We start from the raw sequence: 16672 nt of genomic DNA on the forward strand, positions 1-16672 counted from the left end.
GCCTCTGCCTCCCAAGTGCTGGGATTAAAGGTGCATGCCACCACGCCCGGCTGCAGTCAGTACTCTTAACTGCTGAGCCACTTCTTCAGCCCCCATTCTTGTTTCTGTACCATAGTGCATATTCCAAGCAAGCTGGTCTGAGAGCCTTTGAATGATTCTCTTGTTCTGTCTTTAGGAGCACTGAGATTACAGATGTGCACATCTGGCTTCTTGCATGTTTCAGGGATCAAACTAGGATTGTCAAATTTGCATTGCTAGTCCTTTCTCCTGCTGAGCCACCTCCCCTCCAAGTCCCCCACGGAGGAGCTCTTGCTAGCTGGCTAGACTAGTTGGTCAGAGAGCTCTGGGATTCTCTTGTAGTCTGTCCCAACAGGTGCATGTCACCACAGTGGCGATTTAAACCCACGTCTTCATATTTCCTTGGCACACTTTACCAATTAAGCCATCTCTCCAGCCCTACAATGAGTTAACTAAAAAAAGCACATCACGAGATAGAACTATGACCACACTTCCAGTTGCTAGACATTTAGCATGTGGGAACAGGTATATTTGCAATAGCATATTCGACTGTACCTATAGCTTCTAACTCAGAATCCAGTTACAGGATAGTTCTAGTACAATTCAGCTAGTAGGAAAATGGGAAAACAGATGAGAATTTCGACTATGAAACTAATCCTATTAGTCCAGGGAAAACCTAGAGAAGCCTTCTGCCATGTGCTTGTTTCTCTGGTTCATTTATTAATTAAAACGGTTTTAATGTTTTAGCTTTTATCTTGGGCTCTACCCTACCTAAAATAGCGTTCGAGTATCTACCAAAAATGACATAGCAGTATTTTGTTTTTGAAAGAATCTCATGTGTTCTAGGCTGGGCTTGACCTCACTATGTAGCAGAGAAGATCCTCCAGCTTCTCCCAGATGTGTAATCACAGATTTTCCCACCCAAACCCCAGTTCCCGAATAACAACCTGGAGGCTTGAGTAAAGACCTCGGCCATAGCTAGGTTTGTTCTCTGACTAGCTTGTAACTTATGTCAACCCATTTATACTATTCTATGTCTGTCACATGGCTATTTACCTCTCCAAGTCCAGGCAGGGAACCTGGCCTTGCGTGACTATTTCCCAGAATTCATCTCTCCCCCACATGTCCCTTTTAATCCTGCTCATTTGCCATCAGCTTTTTATTGACAGGCAGTGAATCCACCCAATGCCCAAGATTATCCCTATACAGATGTTGAAAGTGCAGGCATGCCCAGTTTTACGCAGTGCTCAGAACAAACCCTGGACTTCATGTATACTCTGCAAGCATGTTACCAGTCTTTATAAAAGTAGGTAGTAGATTCTAAGCTCCCCACTCCCCTGGAGCACTGGGATGGGAAGCCTCTGCTGACTACAGGATGGAAGAAGGGAGGCCATTCTCCAAGGTGAGCCATGAAGCCTTGGAAACAACACTGGAAAGGGTTTCAGTTTTCTATCTCTTGCTCTGCATGTGGTAAAAGAAAATGTAATTAAATAAAAAACTCGCTAGCTTTCTTTTACCTCTCACCTACCCCATAATTATTTCCAGAAAATCTACTGGAATCTAGAATTGGCTAAGTGGTAGACTGGTGTCTCAGGATGAGCAAGGCCCTAGGTTGGATCCCCAGTGCCACAAAGCAAAGCAGAGCTTAGCGGACTATGGTGGGCTAGGTCTCCAATCTCAGTACTCAGGAAGTGGAGGCAGAAGGCTCACAAGTTCAAGGATATTCCAGGTTATATAGCAAGACTACCTCAAAACAAAAATAATTCAGAGCCGGGCGTGGTGGCACACGCCTTTAATCCCAGCATTCGGGAGGCAGAGGCAGGCGGATTTCTGTGAGTTCAAGGCCAGCCTGGTCTACAAAGTGAGTTCCAGGACAGCTAGGGCTACACAGAGAAACCCCGTCTCGAAAAACTAAAAACTAAAAAATAAAAATAATAATAATAATTCAGGTATGCTAGATCAAAGACCCCAGCTACCCATTAAAATGGCAAAGCCATAATAGCATTACATTCGAATCAGCATCAAAGAACTGGAGTTTACTGACATGCAAAGATTAGCTCACCTTAGGAAAGCTCACCTCCTCTCTGCGACTGAATGTGCTATCTGAACACTTCCCTGACACACATCTTTATGACTGACTGAAAGATGGAGTGACACACTTCTTTTGGGGGTGGGGGTGGGCTCTAGACAGGGTTTCTCTGTATAGCCCTGGCTGTCCTGGAACTCACNAAATCCTCCTGCCTCTGCCTCCCAAGTGCTGGGATTAAAGGCGTGCGCCACCACTGCCTGGCTGGAGTGACACACACTTAACAGATTATCCCCAAACTCCATTTCATTAAAGTTTCAGGGAAATGCAAATCAAAGCCATAATAAACTAGATAGTCTAAAAAACTAACCAACCAAAACAACGTAACCTCAAACACAATGGCATATCACCTCACGTGCCAGGGGGGCTAGACAGTTTGTTTAAAGGGAGCAGGGCTGGGGGTATAGTTCAGTGGTTATATACTTCCCCGGCAGACAAGAGGGCCTGGGTTTAATCCCTAGCATGGTAGTGAGGAGGAGAAAGGGAACTCTCATTTCTCCGGGGAATAGTAAAATGGTAAGGCCTTTGTGGAAAACAATTTGGCAGTTCCTCGGAGTTAAAGATAGAACTATCATGTGAGCCAGCAATCTTAGTCCAAAGCAAAGGATGAACAAGAGCATGAGGCTTATCTTTCGGTCCTTAAGTCCTGTGTAATGGTTAATGCTGATTACATAGTCCTTCTCATATAATTCAAGTGAGTCAGGGATTGGCATAAACATGCACAATCTGAAGTATGCTCGGCATGAAAGGCAGAACTCTGTAACTCTAAAAGGAAAGGTTAAGTCCCAGAAGCCTTTTATTGTCTGAATAACTGTACATAAAACAACAGGCAGAGAAGTCCCGAAGGAATGATGGTCGAGTGTCACTGTTATTTGGCTTTTGGTCCTTTATCTTCTAAGCTCATATACATTCTTTAAGTGGTATTAAACATTTATTTTGATCACAGATGCAATCCAAGCATGAATAAATAAACTCAGTATCTTTTCCACCCTCTGAGTCTCTTTTAAATAGAAAAATGTGCTAAATGTCTCTTCATGGCCCGCTTGGCCTCCGATGTCCCATCTAAGGCTTTAAACAGACTATAACTTGATCTTCTGAAACCCTACTGAACTACAGTCCACCCAGTTCTAAGTCCTGGGAACCAAGTCCTACTGATACTGTCGGTAGTCTCCAAAGGGCGAGGATGGCAACTGGCTGGAAGGCAACTGGGAGTGATCTTCAGCAAACTGAGGGCCTGCAAGGAAGACAGAAAGGGATCAGTAAGGGAACAGCATCCAATTTAAAGTACGCATATGTAGACAAGAAATCAACCAACTTAAACGTTTCTGTTACACTACAGCTGTAGTCTCAATTTCTTTATAAAGATCTGCCCAAGGTCCACCAGAGGCCTGGAGACCCATCAGATTCATCACAGGACAGACTGGCTCCCCAGGCATTTCAGAATAGACAGCTAGATGGATCCATCACAGAAAAAGTAATGTTTGTTGTTGTTGTTGTTGTTGCTGTTGTTTTGAGACTTGGTCTGGCTTAGAGTCAGCCTGGCCTTGAACTGCTGGCCCGCCTGTCTCCACTTTCTAAGTACTAGGATCATAGGTGTGTGCACCATCAGTTTGGTTGTTGCTTGAGAGGAACCCAGGGCTTTGTGCATGCTACCCAAATACTCTACCAACTCCAACAGAACTATATTCTTAGGCCTGGAGGTAGTAGTGTTTAAAGGAATTGCCAAAATAAGTTTCCCTGGATCAAGACTGGAAAACAAAAACAAAACAAAATTCTCCTGTTTCTTAATGTATTTTTTAAATTTTTATTTTATTTATTTTTATGTGCATTGATGTTTTGCCTGAATGTATCTCTGTGTAAAGGTGTCAGATCCCCTGGAACTGGAGTTACAGACAAATATGAGCTGTCATGTGGGTGCTAGGACTTGAACCCGGGTCCTCTGAAGCGAAGTCGTTCTTTTTAACTGCTAAGCCATCTCTCCAGCCCCTATAATTTTACTAGTATGTGTGCAAGTGTATGCGTGCACACCACTGTGGAAGCCGCAAAGGTTGGAGTTCCAGGAGGCTGTGAGCTCCCATGTGTGTACTGAGACTGAATCTTTACTACACAAGCAGTAAAGAGTTCTTAATCACTGAGCCATCTCCAGCCACTGTGGATACATTTCTAAAGGGGCTTAACAGTTTTTAATTTATCTGTATGTTTGTCCGTGTAGGTGCCCGCAGGTTCCGTGGAAGCAAGAAGAGGGTGCTGGATGCCCTGGGACTACAGTCAGAGGAAGCTGAGAGCCACTCAATGTGACTGAGACACTGACCTTGGGTCCTCTCAGAGAGCAGCAAGTGTTCTGAACCAATAAGTCATCTCTCCAGTCCCCATTTAAAATTATGTTCTCAGAACTTAAAATGATCTAATGTATATTTCTGTTCTTGTTCTGGCAGTACAAGAGATTAAAATCCAGGGCCTCTTCTAAGCTATACAAGTCCTTTACCATTAAGCTACAACCCCTTGGTTATGTTTAAAAGAATCCACTAATCCAGTTTAAATAAACAATGTGTGAGAATCTTCTCAAAAGCAAAGACCAACACCAATGAAGCAAGCTCTGAGATAGGAAGCTGCCTTGGAACTTGTCACAGAGCAAAATTTTACAACTTTATTTCCAAGAGTTAACAAACAAAAAAGTTTGTTGAAACTAAATTTCACATAGCCCAGGTTAGGTTCGAAATTTGCCATGTATCTATCTGTCTGGCAAGCAGGTAGGCAGGCAGGCAGGCAGGGGTGGCGCACGCCTTTAATCCCAGCACTTGGGAGGCAGAGGCAGGCAGATTTCTGAGTTCAAGGCCAGCCTGGTCTACAGATGAGTTCCAGGATAGCCAGGGCTACACAGAGAAACCCTGTCTCGAAAAGCAAAAACAGCCGGGCAGTGGTGGCACACGCATTTAATCCCAGCACTCGGGAGGCAGAGGCAGGCGGATTTCTGAGTTCGAGGCCAGCCTGGTCTACAGAGTGAGTTCCAGGACAGCCAGGGCTATACAGAGAGACCCTGTCTCAAACAAACAAACAAACAAACAAAGAAAAGAAAAGGAAAGAAAAGCAAAAACAAAAAAAACAAACAAAAGATAAAAGCTAGAGTCACCAAAACATTCAGTTGCCAAAGCTTTTTTCCATTGTGGATAAAAATGGTAGTTGTAGGCCTGCTACTTTTAAAAACTTTAGTTTTATTTACGTGGGTGGCATGGACCTGCTTATGTGTGCAACACTTGTATAGTGCTTGTGGAGGCCATTGGTCACGCGATCTGCTTGGAACTGGAGAGGAGTTACAGGTAGCTGTGAATGACCAAAGTGGGTGCTGGAAACAGAACTTGGATCCTTTACAAAAGCAGCCCGCACTTACAACGAGGGCGCCTTCTCTCCGCCCCACTCACTACTTTTTTTTTTTTTTAAATATTTATTTATTTGTTTGTTTATTTATTTATTATATGTGAGTACACTGTAGCTATCTTCAGACACTCCAGAAGACGGCATCAGATCTTGTTACGGATGGTTATGAGCCACCATGTGGTTGCTGGGATTTGAACTCAGGACCTTTGGAAGAGCAGTCGGCACTCTTAACCACTGAGCCATCTCACCAGCCCCCCCACTCACTACTTTTACACTAGCTTTTGAGGTTAGCATAGACTCAAAGATATAAATAGTATATTGATACCTAAGTAAAAATCACAAACCACTTCATTTTACCAAATAAAATATATTCTTTCCTAACAGCAGAGAACTGTTCCCATGTGTGTGAACTTAGAACACTCAAGAGAAAGAGGTCTTACCATTGGGAAACTGTGCAGAGGCGAATCTTGTCAGCAAGATACCAGCTCCTTCAATTAAAGCTAGGAGAATGCCGCCCATCGCAGCGGACCCAACCATGGCTACTGGTCCATCTAAAGACATTAATAAAAAGACTGCTTTAAGGGAAAGGGTTAACAGAGTTATGTTATCGCATTCTCAAATGCTTTCACTGTTCAAGACCCACAGCCACAAACAATGGCTGAGGGGTCCACTCCAGCCACTGCCTATTTTTTTCAACAAAGCTGAGATGGTTTGCATGAGATGACCCCACATACTCATATACTTGAATTCTCTGTCCCCAGGGGGTGGAACTCTTTGAAAAGGATTAAGTGGTGTGATCTGCTTGGAGGTGTGTCATTTGAGGTGGGCAGGCTCTGAAACTGTAAACCCCAAATAAACTTTTTTCTATATATTGCTTTGATCATAGTGTCTTATCAAAGCAACAGAAAAGAACCAATATAAAAGCTATACTGGCGCTGGGCGTGGAGGTGCACGCCTTTAATCCCAGCACCCAGGAGGCAGGCGGATTTCTGAGTTCGAGGACAGCCTGGTCTACAGAGTGAGTTCCAGGACAGCTAGGGCTACACAGAGAAACCCTGTCTCAAAAAACCACAAATAAACAAATAAATAAAATAAAATAAAAGCTATACTGGACCACAGCCATGCTCTTGCATGTATGCATTACTGAGGTATGCTTGCATCCTTTAATAGCACTGGATCACATAGTCCCTTGGCAGGGTGTCACAAGCCTGTGAACCCAGCACTGAGACCAGCCTGGTCTACATTGTAAGTTCCAGAAAAACCAAGGTTAAATGGTAAGACTGTCTCAAAAACCAATCAATCAACAAGATTACCACAGTCCATAAGTTTACAATATTATTTTTGAACCAGCCAGATGGCTCAACAGGGAAGATGTTTTTCCTCCAAGCCTAATGACCCCAACTCAATCCTGGGTCCCACAAGGCAGAAGGAGAGAACCACTCCACAAGTTGTCCTGATTTCTATATGCTGCGCACACATACATATATGCATTAAATTCATGTAATAGACGAAATTAGCTTACTATTAATGCCTGGTCTTTTACGAGAAAAGAGTTTAGACTTCTAGTCTAGGCCCAAAGGCATTCTGGTTTGTACTCTGTCTCTAAGATCCAGAGGATCTTTATTCCTAACAGCTGTACCCCGTGGAGAACTTAGGAAACTACATACAAAGAGTTTGGCATTCTATCAGTAACACAGTTAATAAATGGTCATTGCTCTAAGTACTGTAGAAATGCACATTTTCTAAGGGGCACACACCTGTCATGCCAGAACTTGAGGAGCAGAGGCAGGAGGATAGGTATTCAAGGCCATTCTGAGCTATGGAAGAAGTTCAAGGCCATCTGGATTATAGGAGACCCTGTCCCCAAACAAACAAACAAACAACTGGGCAGGGAAACGGACTTGGCAGGTACAGGCTCTGAATTCACTTCCTGGAATCTAAATAGTGGAAGGAGAGAAGTAACTCTGGCCAACTGTCCTCTGACTTCATTTGGAACATGTGCCCATACACAGACACATACATAATGTAATAATAATAAATGTTTAGGGCTGGTGAGATGGCTCAGTGGGTAAGAGCACCCAACTGCTCTTCCGAAGGTCCGGAGTTCAAATCCTAGCAACCACATTGTGGCTCATAACCATCTGTAACAAGATCTGATGCCCTCTTCTGGAGTGTCTGAAGACAGCTACAGTGTACTTACATATAATAAATAAATAAATCTTAAATAAATAATTAAATTTTTAAAAAACTCACCAATCCTATACTTTTTTTATTCTTACTAACTTTTCAAATCACCATAAATATTCATTCTATACAAAATAAAGCAATGCTCAGTCTCATAGATGACAGGTTCCATTTTAGTTTCTCTGTGCAGCCCTGGCTGTTCTAGAACTTGCTTCTTAGACCAGGCTGGCCTTGAACTCAGAGATCTGCCTATTTCTGCCTCCTGAGTGCTGGCATTCAAGACAAGTTTCATTAATTAAAGGCAGATAGGTCCTCCTAAGCAACTGACTTAGATAATGTGTCCAAGTGATGCTCTAGGTAACAGAATGAGGACACAGGTCAGTGCAGGAGCCTGCCTACCATGCCCAGGGCCCAGGTTCAACCCCAGTACTACAAAAGCCAAAGCCCATACAACAAGCAATGCTCACTTACTTCTTGCTGCCAGGATGGCTCCTGTTAAGGCACCACTAGTGATGGAGTTCCAGGGGTCTTCTTTGCCTCTTATCTGAACCATACTACAGTCAATCATGGAAAACAGTCCTCCCCAAACTGCAAAGCTACCTGTTTCATAAACAAAACAAGTAAAAACAACTAACCTAAATTTCTTTTTTGCCTTATATTAAAATATTATAGTCAAGTAAGTTTGCTTTGGAGCTAGCCCGGGTTATCTAATAAGCCCATCACAAAGGAGAGAGAGAAGTGAAAGCAATTAGGGAGCCCACACCCACACTCCCGGTGTGCCTCTTTCTACTAAATGTTGTGCTTTACGCTTATGTGAAAATTCTTGGGGTGAGAGAAATGGCTCAGTGGTGAAAAGTGCTGCTGCTCCTGCAGAAGACTTGAGTTCAGTTCCAGCACCCACATCCATTAGCTCACAACCACCCACAAGCCCAGCTCCAGGGGACCTGAAACTCTCTTCTGGCCTCCATGGGACCTACATACATGTGGCAGATACACTGGAATGCACACAACATAAATGAAAATAAATCTTAAAATAAAAAAATATTTTGATTTCCAACTTGTCTGAAAAGGGGTGAGAGGGGTGGTAAGGAGGGAAAAAACCCAAACTTCGGGAGCTGGGTTCAGCTTAGTGGTAGAGTTCTTGCCTAGCACATTCAAAGGCCCGAGTTTAATACCCTGCACGATAAAACAACTAAAATGAATAGATACCTAAGCCTAACAGAAACCTCAAATGTCTAAAACATTCAAACCACTCTTTTAGAGGAACACACCTTTGTTTAAACAACATTTCAGTATTTCCAGCCAAAGGTTCCTCCTTTGGAAGGTATGCCTTCTTCCTTTCATAATTTACTTTCCTCACTCTACCTTTCTTCATTAAGTGTCAGAGGGCATCTACTCTGATGCTCTCTAACAGGAACACAGAGGAAGCCAGCTCTCTGGACCACATTACAGCACATACTGAAGAGGCAGATGAACAACCTAGGTGGAACCAGGGAATGCCTGGAAGTTAGACACAGAAGGCCTAATCACTTATTCTATTTTTATTTTAAAAGCAGTGGTTCTCAACCTGTGGGTCATGATCCTATAGGGGTGATTCTGCTGCTATGGTCCTGTCCCTCAATTGGTTCTTGATCTATCAGTCAAGAAAGCCATGGGCCAATTGCTGAGTGGTAGGTACAGGCAGGACTTCTGGGTTCCTGGAGGAGGAAGGAGATACAAGGAAGGAGAGACAGAGTTTTCACCAGGCTTCTTCTGATGGAGAAAAAGTTGACCAGCCATGTGAGATCTCAAAATGGAGTGGCCACACAGGCCGGAATCAAAGATGTTTAGCAGGAACTGGATTCAACTGGTCAACTAAAGTTAGGGCAGGTGGGAGGAGAGGAACTAAGAGTATTGATAAGGGTATGTTTTCCAGGTGGGAGATGGTAGTGCCCAGTAATTGTGCCAAGAAGACAAGTTGAAAATGAGCAACTGTGTGTGTGCCTTTTATCCGTGGATTCAAGGGAAGCTTGGCAGGGGCTGGTAGCTTGACCCATTCCTGGAGCAAAGGTGGGGCAGCCAAAAGCTATGCGCAACGCCACCCTTTATGTGTGGGGTGCTGTTGAGTGACTCTTTCACAGGGATCACCTAAGACCGTCAGAAATATCAGATACTTAAGCTACAATTCACAACAGTAGCAAAATTACAGTTATGAGGTATTACATTTTATATTACATAAAATGAAAATAATTTTATGGCTGGGAGTCACTACAACATGGGGAACTGTATTAAAGGGTTGCAGCATTAGGAAGGCTGAGAACTGTTCTTAACAGGGTAGGAAACAGGGTATTAAAAAGAGCAATAAACTGGGATTCAACAAATATCTGAACCACTCACTCCAGGCTTTTCCAGTTCTATGTACCAGCTGAGCACAGCAGAAGCCCCCTCATCTTTGGCCCAGTATTTGGGAATCACATACTTATGGGCTAAGATCACTAACTGCTCTTCCAGAGGACTTGGGTTCAGTTCCCAGCACCCACAAGGTTGCTCAAGCCCATCTCTTGTTTTTTGTTTTTTTTGTTTTTTTTTGATTTTTCGAGACAGGGTTTCTCTGTGCAGTCCTGGCTGTCCTGGAACTCACTCTGTAGACCAGGCTGGCCTTGAACTCAGAAATCCACCTGCCTCTGCCTCCCAAGTGCTGGGATTAAAGGTGTGCAACATCACCACCCGACTGAAATGCATTTTCTTAGTGATTGATGGGGGAGGGCCCAGTCCACTGTGATGGTGCCACCCCTGGGCTAGTGATCCTGGGTTCTATAAGAAAGTAGGCTAAAGGCCAAGTGGTGGCCCATACCTTTAATCTTAGCTCAGAGGCAGAGGTGGGTGAATTTCTGTGAGTTCAAGGCCCTCCTGGTCTACATTGTGAGTTCTAGGACAGGCAGGGCTACACAGTGTAACCCTGTCTCAAAAACAAAACCTCTACCCCGCCTCCCCGTCCCCTCAAAAAAAAAAAAAAAAAAAAAAAAAAAAAAAAAACCCTGGCTGTGTGTGGTGGCCCATGCACTCAGCGCGAGGCAAGTGTAAGCTGAGTTCAAGGCTAGCCTGATCTAACCAGAGGTACACAGAAAAACCCTGTTTTATAAACACAAAACAAAGGGAAAGCAGGCTGAGCAAACCATGGGAAGCAAGCCAGTAGGCAGCACCCTCCATGGCCTCTGCACTAGCTCCTGCCTCCAGGTTCCTGCCATTTGAGTTCCTGCCCTGACTTCCTTTGATGATGAACAATAATATAGGTATAAGTCAAATAAACCCTTGCTTCCCCAGCTTGCTTTGTGGCTGTAGTGTTCTGTTGTAGCAACAGAAACCCTAAGACAAGTTAAGACAAAACAAACATTGGATACCCGAATGACAGAAACAAGATTTTTAAAAGATATAATAATTCAACTTAACTTTCCAAACAAGCATCAATCAAAAAGAACTTACAGGGATACTCACTAGAGCAAATCAAAATCACTAATATAAAAAGAGGAAAATACACAAATTTGCTGGCTAAACTTCTGTAATCTCAGCACTCAGGAAGCTCTTGAGTCCAGTCTAGTGACCAGTGAAGAAAGGGAAGGAGGGAGGGAGGGACAGGCAGACAGACAGGTAGAGCCCTAAGTTCTGGAAAGCAGCAAAAGCGTAACTGGAAAGTGTAACTGGAGATGTTCCTCTTACCTCCCAATTGTGGAGCCCTGGTTTTAATAGCTGTCAAACTCCCTCGGAGTCTGTGGTTTATTCCCTGTAATGAAACCAAAAGAAAGTGGTTTAAAATACATCAGGGGCTGGAGAGTTGGCTCAGTGGTTAAGAGCACTTGCTGCTCTTCCAGAGGTCCCAGGTTTGATTCCCAGCATCCACATGTTAACTCATAATCATCTGTAACTTCAGATCTTGAAGAGCCAATGTCTTCTTCTGGCCTCTATGAACTCGGTGCACAAACATGCAGACAAGACATCCCGATACATAAAATAAAATAGGGCTGGAGAGGTGGCTCAGAGGTTAAGAGCATTTACTGCTCTCCCAAAGGACCCAGGTTCAATTCCCGGCACTCACATGGCAGCTCGCAACTGTCTGTAACTCCAGTTCCAGGGGATTTGATCCACGGGTACCACACATCAAGTATTGCATAGCAAAACACCCCCCATATACACAAATAATAGTGTGTATATATATATGACTGTAAGTGTAATCTATTTCTAATCCACTGATGTGACCATCAGTAATATCAACCAGCTCTGGCTTTCAGTAAATATGAAATGAAACCAATCACTCACTCACCACTGGAGAATTTCGAAAACCTTTGAAGGCCTGGAAGATGCCACCACCTATGGTGCCCATGGTAAAAGCACCGCCACAGTCATCCACAATTCGCCAGGGGCTAAACACAGGAAGGAAGAAAAGATGACCTTAGTTCTTACTCATAAACCACAGAACTTTTTTTTTTTGCTTAATACATGAAAGGATGCAACAGGTTCCCATGTGGAGCCCACTGTGACCAATAAACTTAGCTTATAAAACAGGGGCAAGGGCACTAAACTCATCCACAGCCATTCAAGTCTCCAAAGCCAGAGGCTTTAACAGTTGTGTCCTGTGTGGGCCATGTCTTGCCACCACCTGCCTCCTATTGCTGCCTCGTCCCTCTCTGTGTTGGCACTATAGTCCACATCGCCACACCCAGCATTTTAGTCACTTACACTAACTTAAGTCTGTTCCAAGATGTGCACTATAAAAAGCAAATAAACCCTTTAATCCCAGCACTTGGGAGGCAGAGGCAGGCGAATTTCTGAGTTCAAGGCCAGCCTGGTCTACAATGTGAGTTCCAGGACAGCCAGGGCTACACAGAGAAACCCTGTCTCGAAAAACCAAAAAAAAAAAAAAAAAGGCAAATAAACAGAAATAAAACAGAAGAAAGGAACTGTAATCAGCAACATTGATTCAGCTTCTAGAAATCAGTGCATGATCCTGGGACCCAACGAAGGGTCACTAGCAGCAGGTACTTTTTAAAAGTCTGATGTCTTTTCAGGTTAAGGAAGTTCAAAATAGCATTTTAAGCTTCAGTTTTGCATTAGATCCATTTAACACACTAGAATAATATTTGACAATTAGAAGTTAAACTTGTAAACCCAACATCCAAATGCAGCCCCCTAACTTAGACAATACTGAAATCTGAGTAGTCTGACCCTGAGAGCGAAACCACTCGCTCCTCTAGGATCTGGCTAATAAGTCTGTATAGAATCCAGGACCTGACTCAGCATCTCCAGCCTTGTGAAGTCAACTGTGATTCTGTAAGGATTTATGTAAGCTTCTCTTTTGTTATCACACAAAGCCTACACACACACACACACACACACACACACACACACACGAGCACCCCACCCACCCCCACAGTACAGGGTAAATTCTGTTTCAAGCAACTCTCAGCAGAGTTGCAATTCTCCACCACCATCTCCTTCCAAATAGAAGTTGGGAGTCTAGTGCAGTGCTGGCACACATCGTCCACCATTGTTTCTATAGTGTTCTTGTGTATAGATGCTGTAGTCTATGAATGGGGTGGAGGATGTGAGGGAGGCGTCACCGCTCTGGAGTACAAGTGTCCACTGGCACAGCATGTGACACAAAACAGAAGACCCTAGCAAACGAGTGGGAATGGGCCTGAAACAGGACAGTGGCTGCTTCCTGTCTTCATAGATGTCCCCTCAGGCTCTGGCAGCCTGGCACCTCCCCATAGCGACAATGGGATGGTTGGCTACTCCAGAGCTCCTGTCAACTCCCCATTAGTCCAAAGGCTGTATAAAAACCCTTGCTGCTATGCAGTACAGTACATCTGCTCCTCAATGCTGGCCTCTGAAGTCTGTTTTGCCAGGTTAGTGACTCCACCTCCTTACCTACTCCTGGATTCCCACACACACGCTGCTTGGGCGAGCACAGAGAGGTTACTTAGAAGTAGAAGAAATTTCTCAGTGTGTCACACAGTCTCAAGAGATTACACTTGGGAGAAAGAGGCAGAGACCAGCCTAGGCTACATGGTAAAACTGTCTTAACCCCCAATCTATGGTCCCTCCCTATAAAAGACAAGCACTATAGTAAGCCAGCCCCTGGCCCATCACTAACAACAGTATGCTTTTAAACTTACCATTATTGCTCACTAGAATCTGAATAATGACTAATTTCTCTTTAGAATTCATAATCTTTTACCTTGATAAAAAGACTGTGACTATCTCCTTTGCATTTTACAACTGAACGAAGGCTCACACAGAAATTAAGTAGCCTGCTCCAGATAGAATAAATAACTAGAACAGCCAACTTAAGCACAAAAGTTGGTACTCCAAACTCCCCAAACTCTGTCCACTGTATTTATATATCGTAAAGAGCTCTGAGAAAGTAAATGGTACGAAGAATTATTATGACAATGATTAAACCCATCTACTATTTCAGACAGTGCTGGCCTCAGAACACACCAAGAAAAGAAACGTCCAGTAGCTTATCAAACACCAAGACATGGTCTTGCTATGTATCCTGGGCTGGCCTAGAACCTAAGTGCTAAGATAATCAGCATGCACACTGCACTCTGCTGAAAATATGTCTGACATAAGGTATAACCCTGGCTGGCCTAGAACTTGCTATGTAGCCCAGGCTGTCCTTAAACTTGCTGGTTCTCCAGCTTCTACCTCATGAGGCCTGGGTTACAGGCCTGTGGCACCTGAACTGGGGAAAACTCAAATGTAACAAAGTTACCCCTCCTGCTAACCTGCGTCATTATATGGTATCCAGTACCAATTCACAGTCCAGCTAAACCCTGCACATCCAACCCCAACACAAGGAGAGAACCTTCCCTGAGGACAGAAGGCTGAAACATACTTTTGGGGGTGCCACCAAATAATTTAAAATCCTGGGCAGACACACTATTTAAGGATAATACCCTGACGCTCATTACAAACAAAAACAAACCCAGAATATCAAGATCTATTAGCTTGTGACCCCTGAGGCTTTATTCCAACACCTGTTGAGACTCAACAACTATTACATTTATTTACTGCAAACAGCTATGCCTGACTTACTCTTGTTCACTCCTTGAGCCAAGCACACAGCCCTCACTCAATAAACACTTAATGAATTTATGTCTGTTCATGGCTTTTCAGAGAACACCCGCAGCTCATCTCTTTCTATTGTCCACATACTGATATATCTCCCTTCTTCTTCGGGAATTCCACACAGGAGAGGCCGCTCCAACCTACAAGGAGCTCATCCAGACCCCTTGGACGTTGGGTGAAGTCTGTGGTCTACTCATTTGAAATGCTTCATCATGGGGACACTTAGTACCATACGCATAAGGCCTCAGGTATGACACTCGGAGATCTACACTCCCTTCGTCGAGGGAAGAACTGTGCGGAGCGAGGCCTAGGGACGTGTTCAAGGTCACCTCAGCGGGCAGAAGGGATCATTATTGTCCCCGCACAAAGTCGATAGCACCTGCCATTGGGAGGAGGTTCCAAAGCTCCACCAAGCCCAGCACCGGACCTCCTCTCAATACACAAGGTCACAGGGGTGCTTGGGTCCTGGCACACTGCGCTAAAAAGCCACCTTGGTCACGCTCATTCACGCTACCCACAGCGGCCCAGCTCTCGGCGCCGAGCCGCGCGGAGCTCCGCTTGCACCTCGGACTCGGACCACCGCGGACGGAGGAGGTAAGTAAGGGACAAGGGCGGCGGCGGCAGCTCACCACGGCTCTCTCGCGTATTCCTCCATCTTGGCTCCAACCCGCGCGAGAGTCTACGGCGCGCAGGGCGGAAATTGATCCCGCGACGGAAGTGATCCCAGGCGGAGGCGTGCTACTGGACGGGGATTGGGGCATCTCTTCCTGCCGCAGCCAATAGCAATCGGACTCCGTGTAGACCCCGAGCGTGCAGGCTCTTCTGCCAGGCTGTGAAGGTTGGGGGTTCGCAGTACGCAGTGATAGAGTTCAGTTCAGCCCGTGGCCTGGGATAAACATTGATTGTCCTTTTTTTTTCCGAGACAGATTTTCTCTACCCTGGAACTCGCTTATGTAGACCAGTCTGGTTTCGAACTCAGATCAGCCAGCCTGTGCCTCCCGAGTGCTGGGATTAAAGGTGTGTGTCACCACTACCCAGCCGCTATTTTTTAAAAAGTGCTTTTGCTGTCAGATATTTATTAATAGTGCTACTTAATTTGCCGTGAGCAGTGAATCTTTAATAAATATATGTAGCTCTTCTAGAGCAGAACTGTATAGTCTGTCGTGTCTGGAATGTAATAGATAACTTTTTAAATAAAAATTATTTTTACTAATTTATTTATGTACGGGATCTGGTGGGTGCATGGGGGTCTGAGGAGAGCCTACAGAACTGGGGTTGTCAGGGCTGACAGCGAGCATTTTACCCACTGAGCCAACCTAACAGCCCGAAAATAAGTGTTCATGTTATAGAGCCAATTGGACCATTTCAGAGGCCAGGACCAATTTGAGACCATTGATTTGGGGGGGGGGGGCGGTTATTGATGCCGGATCCTCTTCAATGCTTCCCCACAAAGGATAACCCAGAAAGCATGAGATATGTTTAGCCCAGAGAAAAGAGACTAAAAATAGGGCTAGAGTCATACTTAAGTTGGTAAGTCAGATCCCCAGCATCTTATATATATATACACACAGGTATGGTGGCACATATTGAAGTTCAGTGTTATATCCTCAATTGCATGTAGAGTTCAAAGCCATCCTGAGATACTCCAGACTTCCCTTGTTAAGGAAGAAAAAGCTAAAAGTATGACGGTCCACCAGCCTATTTTTAGCTCCTATCAGGAAAACCCAGTCTTGTGCCAGCTGTAAAGGGAGTTCCTATTCCATTCCGCCTTAAAACAACAACAACAACAACAAAACTAAATATTTGAGGCTAGGCAGATAGCATAGCAGTTGAGAGCACTGACTGTTCTTCTAAAGGACTGGGGTTCAGTTCCCAGCATAAATATGGCAACTTACAATT

The 16672-nt window shown here is 44.4% G+C and overlaps 1 protein-coding gene across 1 annotated transcript; it reads right to left on the reverse strand.

Moving 5' to 3' along the window:
- Positions 1–2872: 2872 nt before the first annotated feature.
- Timm17a (translocase of inner mitochondrial membrane 17A) lies at positions 2873–15463 on the reverse strand. Its single transcript, XM_021198817.2, has 6 exons — positions 15403–15463; positions 11961–12060; positions 11360–11423; positions 8135–8263; positions 5920–6030; positions 2873–3338 (listed from the first exon to the last, which is right to left on the reverse strand). The coding sequence occupies exons 1-6, from the start codon at positions 15426–15428 to the stop codon at positions 3253–3255; spliced, it is 516 nt and encodes a 171-aa protein (XP_021054476.1). The 5' UTR covers positions 15429–15463; the 3' UTR covers positions 2873–3252.
- Between the last annotated feature and the right edge of the window lie 1209 nt (positions 15464–16672).

Source organism: Mus pahari, chromosome 5 (genome assembly GCF_900095145.1).
Source record: "Mus pahari chromosome 5, PAHARI_EIJ_v1.1, whole genome shotgun sequence".
NCBI lineage: Eukaryota > Metazoa > Chordata > Mammalia > Rodentia > Muridae > Mus > Mus pahari.

Coding starts and splice junctions, on each gene's coding strand:
- Timm17a (XM_021198817.2), bottom strand. CDS start 15,428: ATGGAGGAATACGCGAGAGAGCCGTG. Junction 12,061..15,402: donor GAATACGCGAGAGAGCCGTG/GTGAGCTGCCGC, acceptor TCCTGTGTTTAG/CCCCTGGCGAATTGTGGATG. Junction 11,424..11,960: donor GTTTTCGAAATTCTCCAGTG/GTGAGTGAGTGA, acceptor GTTTCATTACAG/GGAATAAACCACAGACTCCG.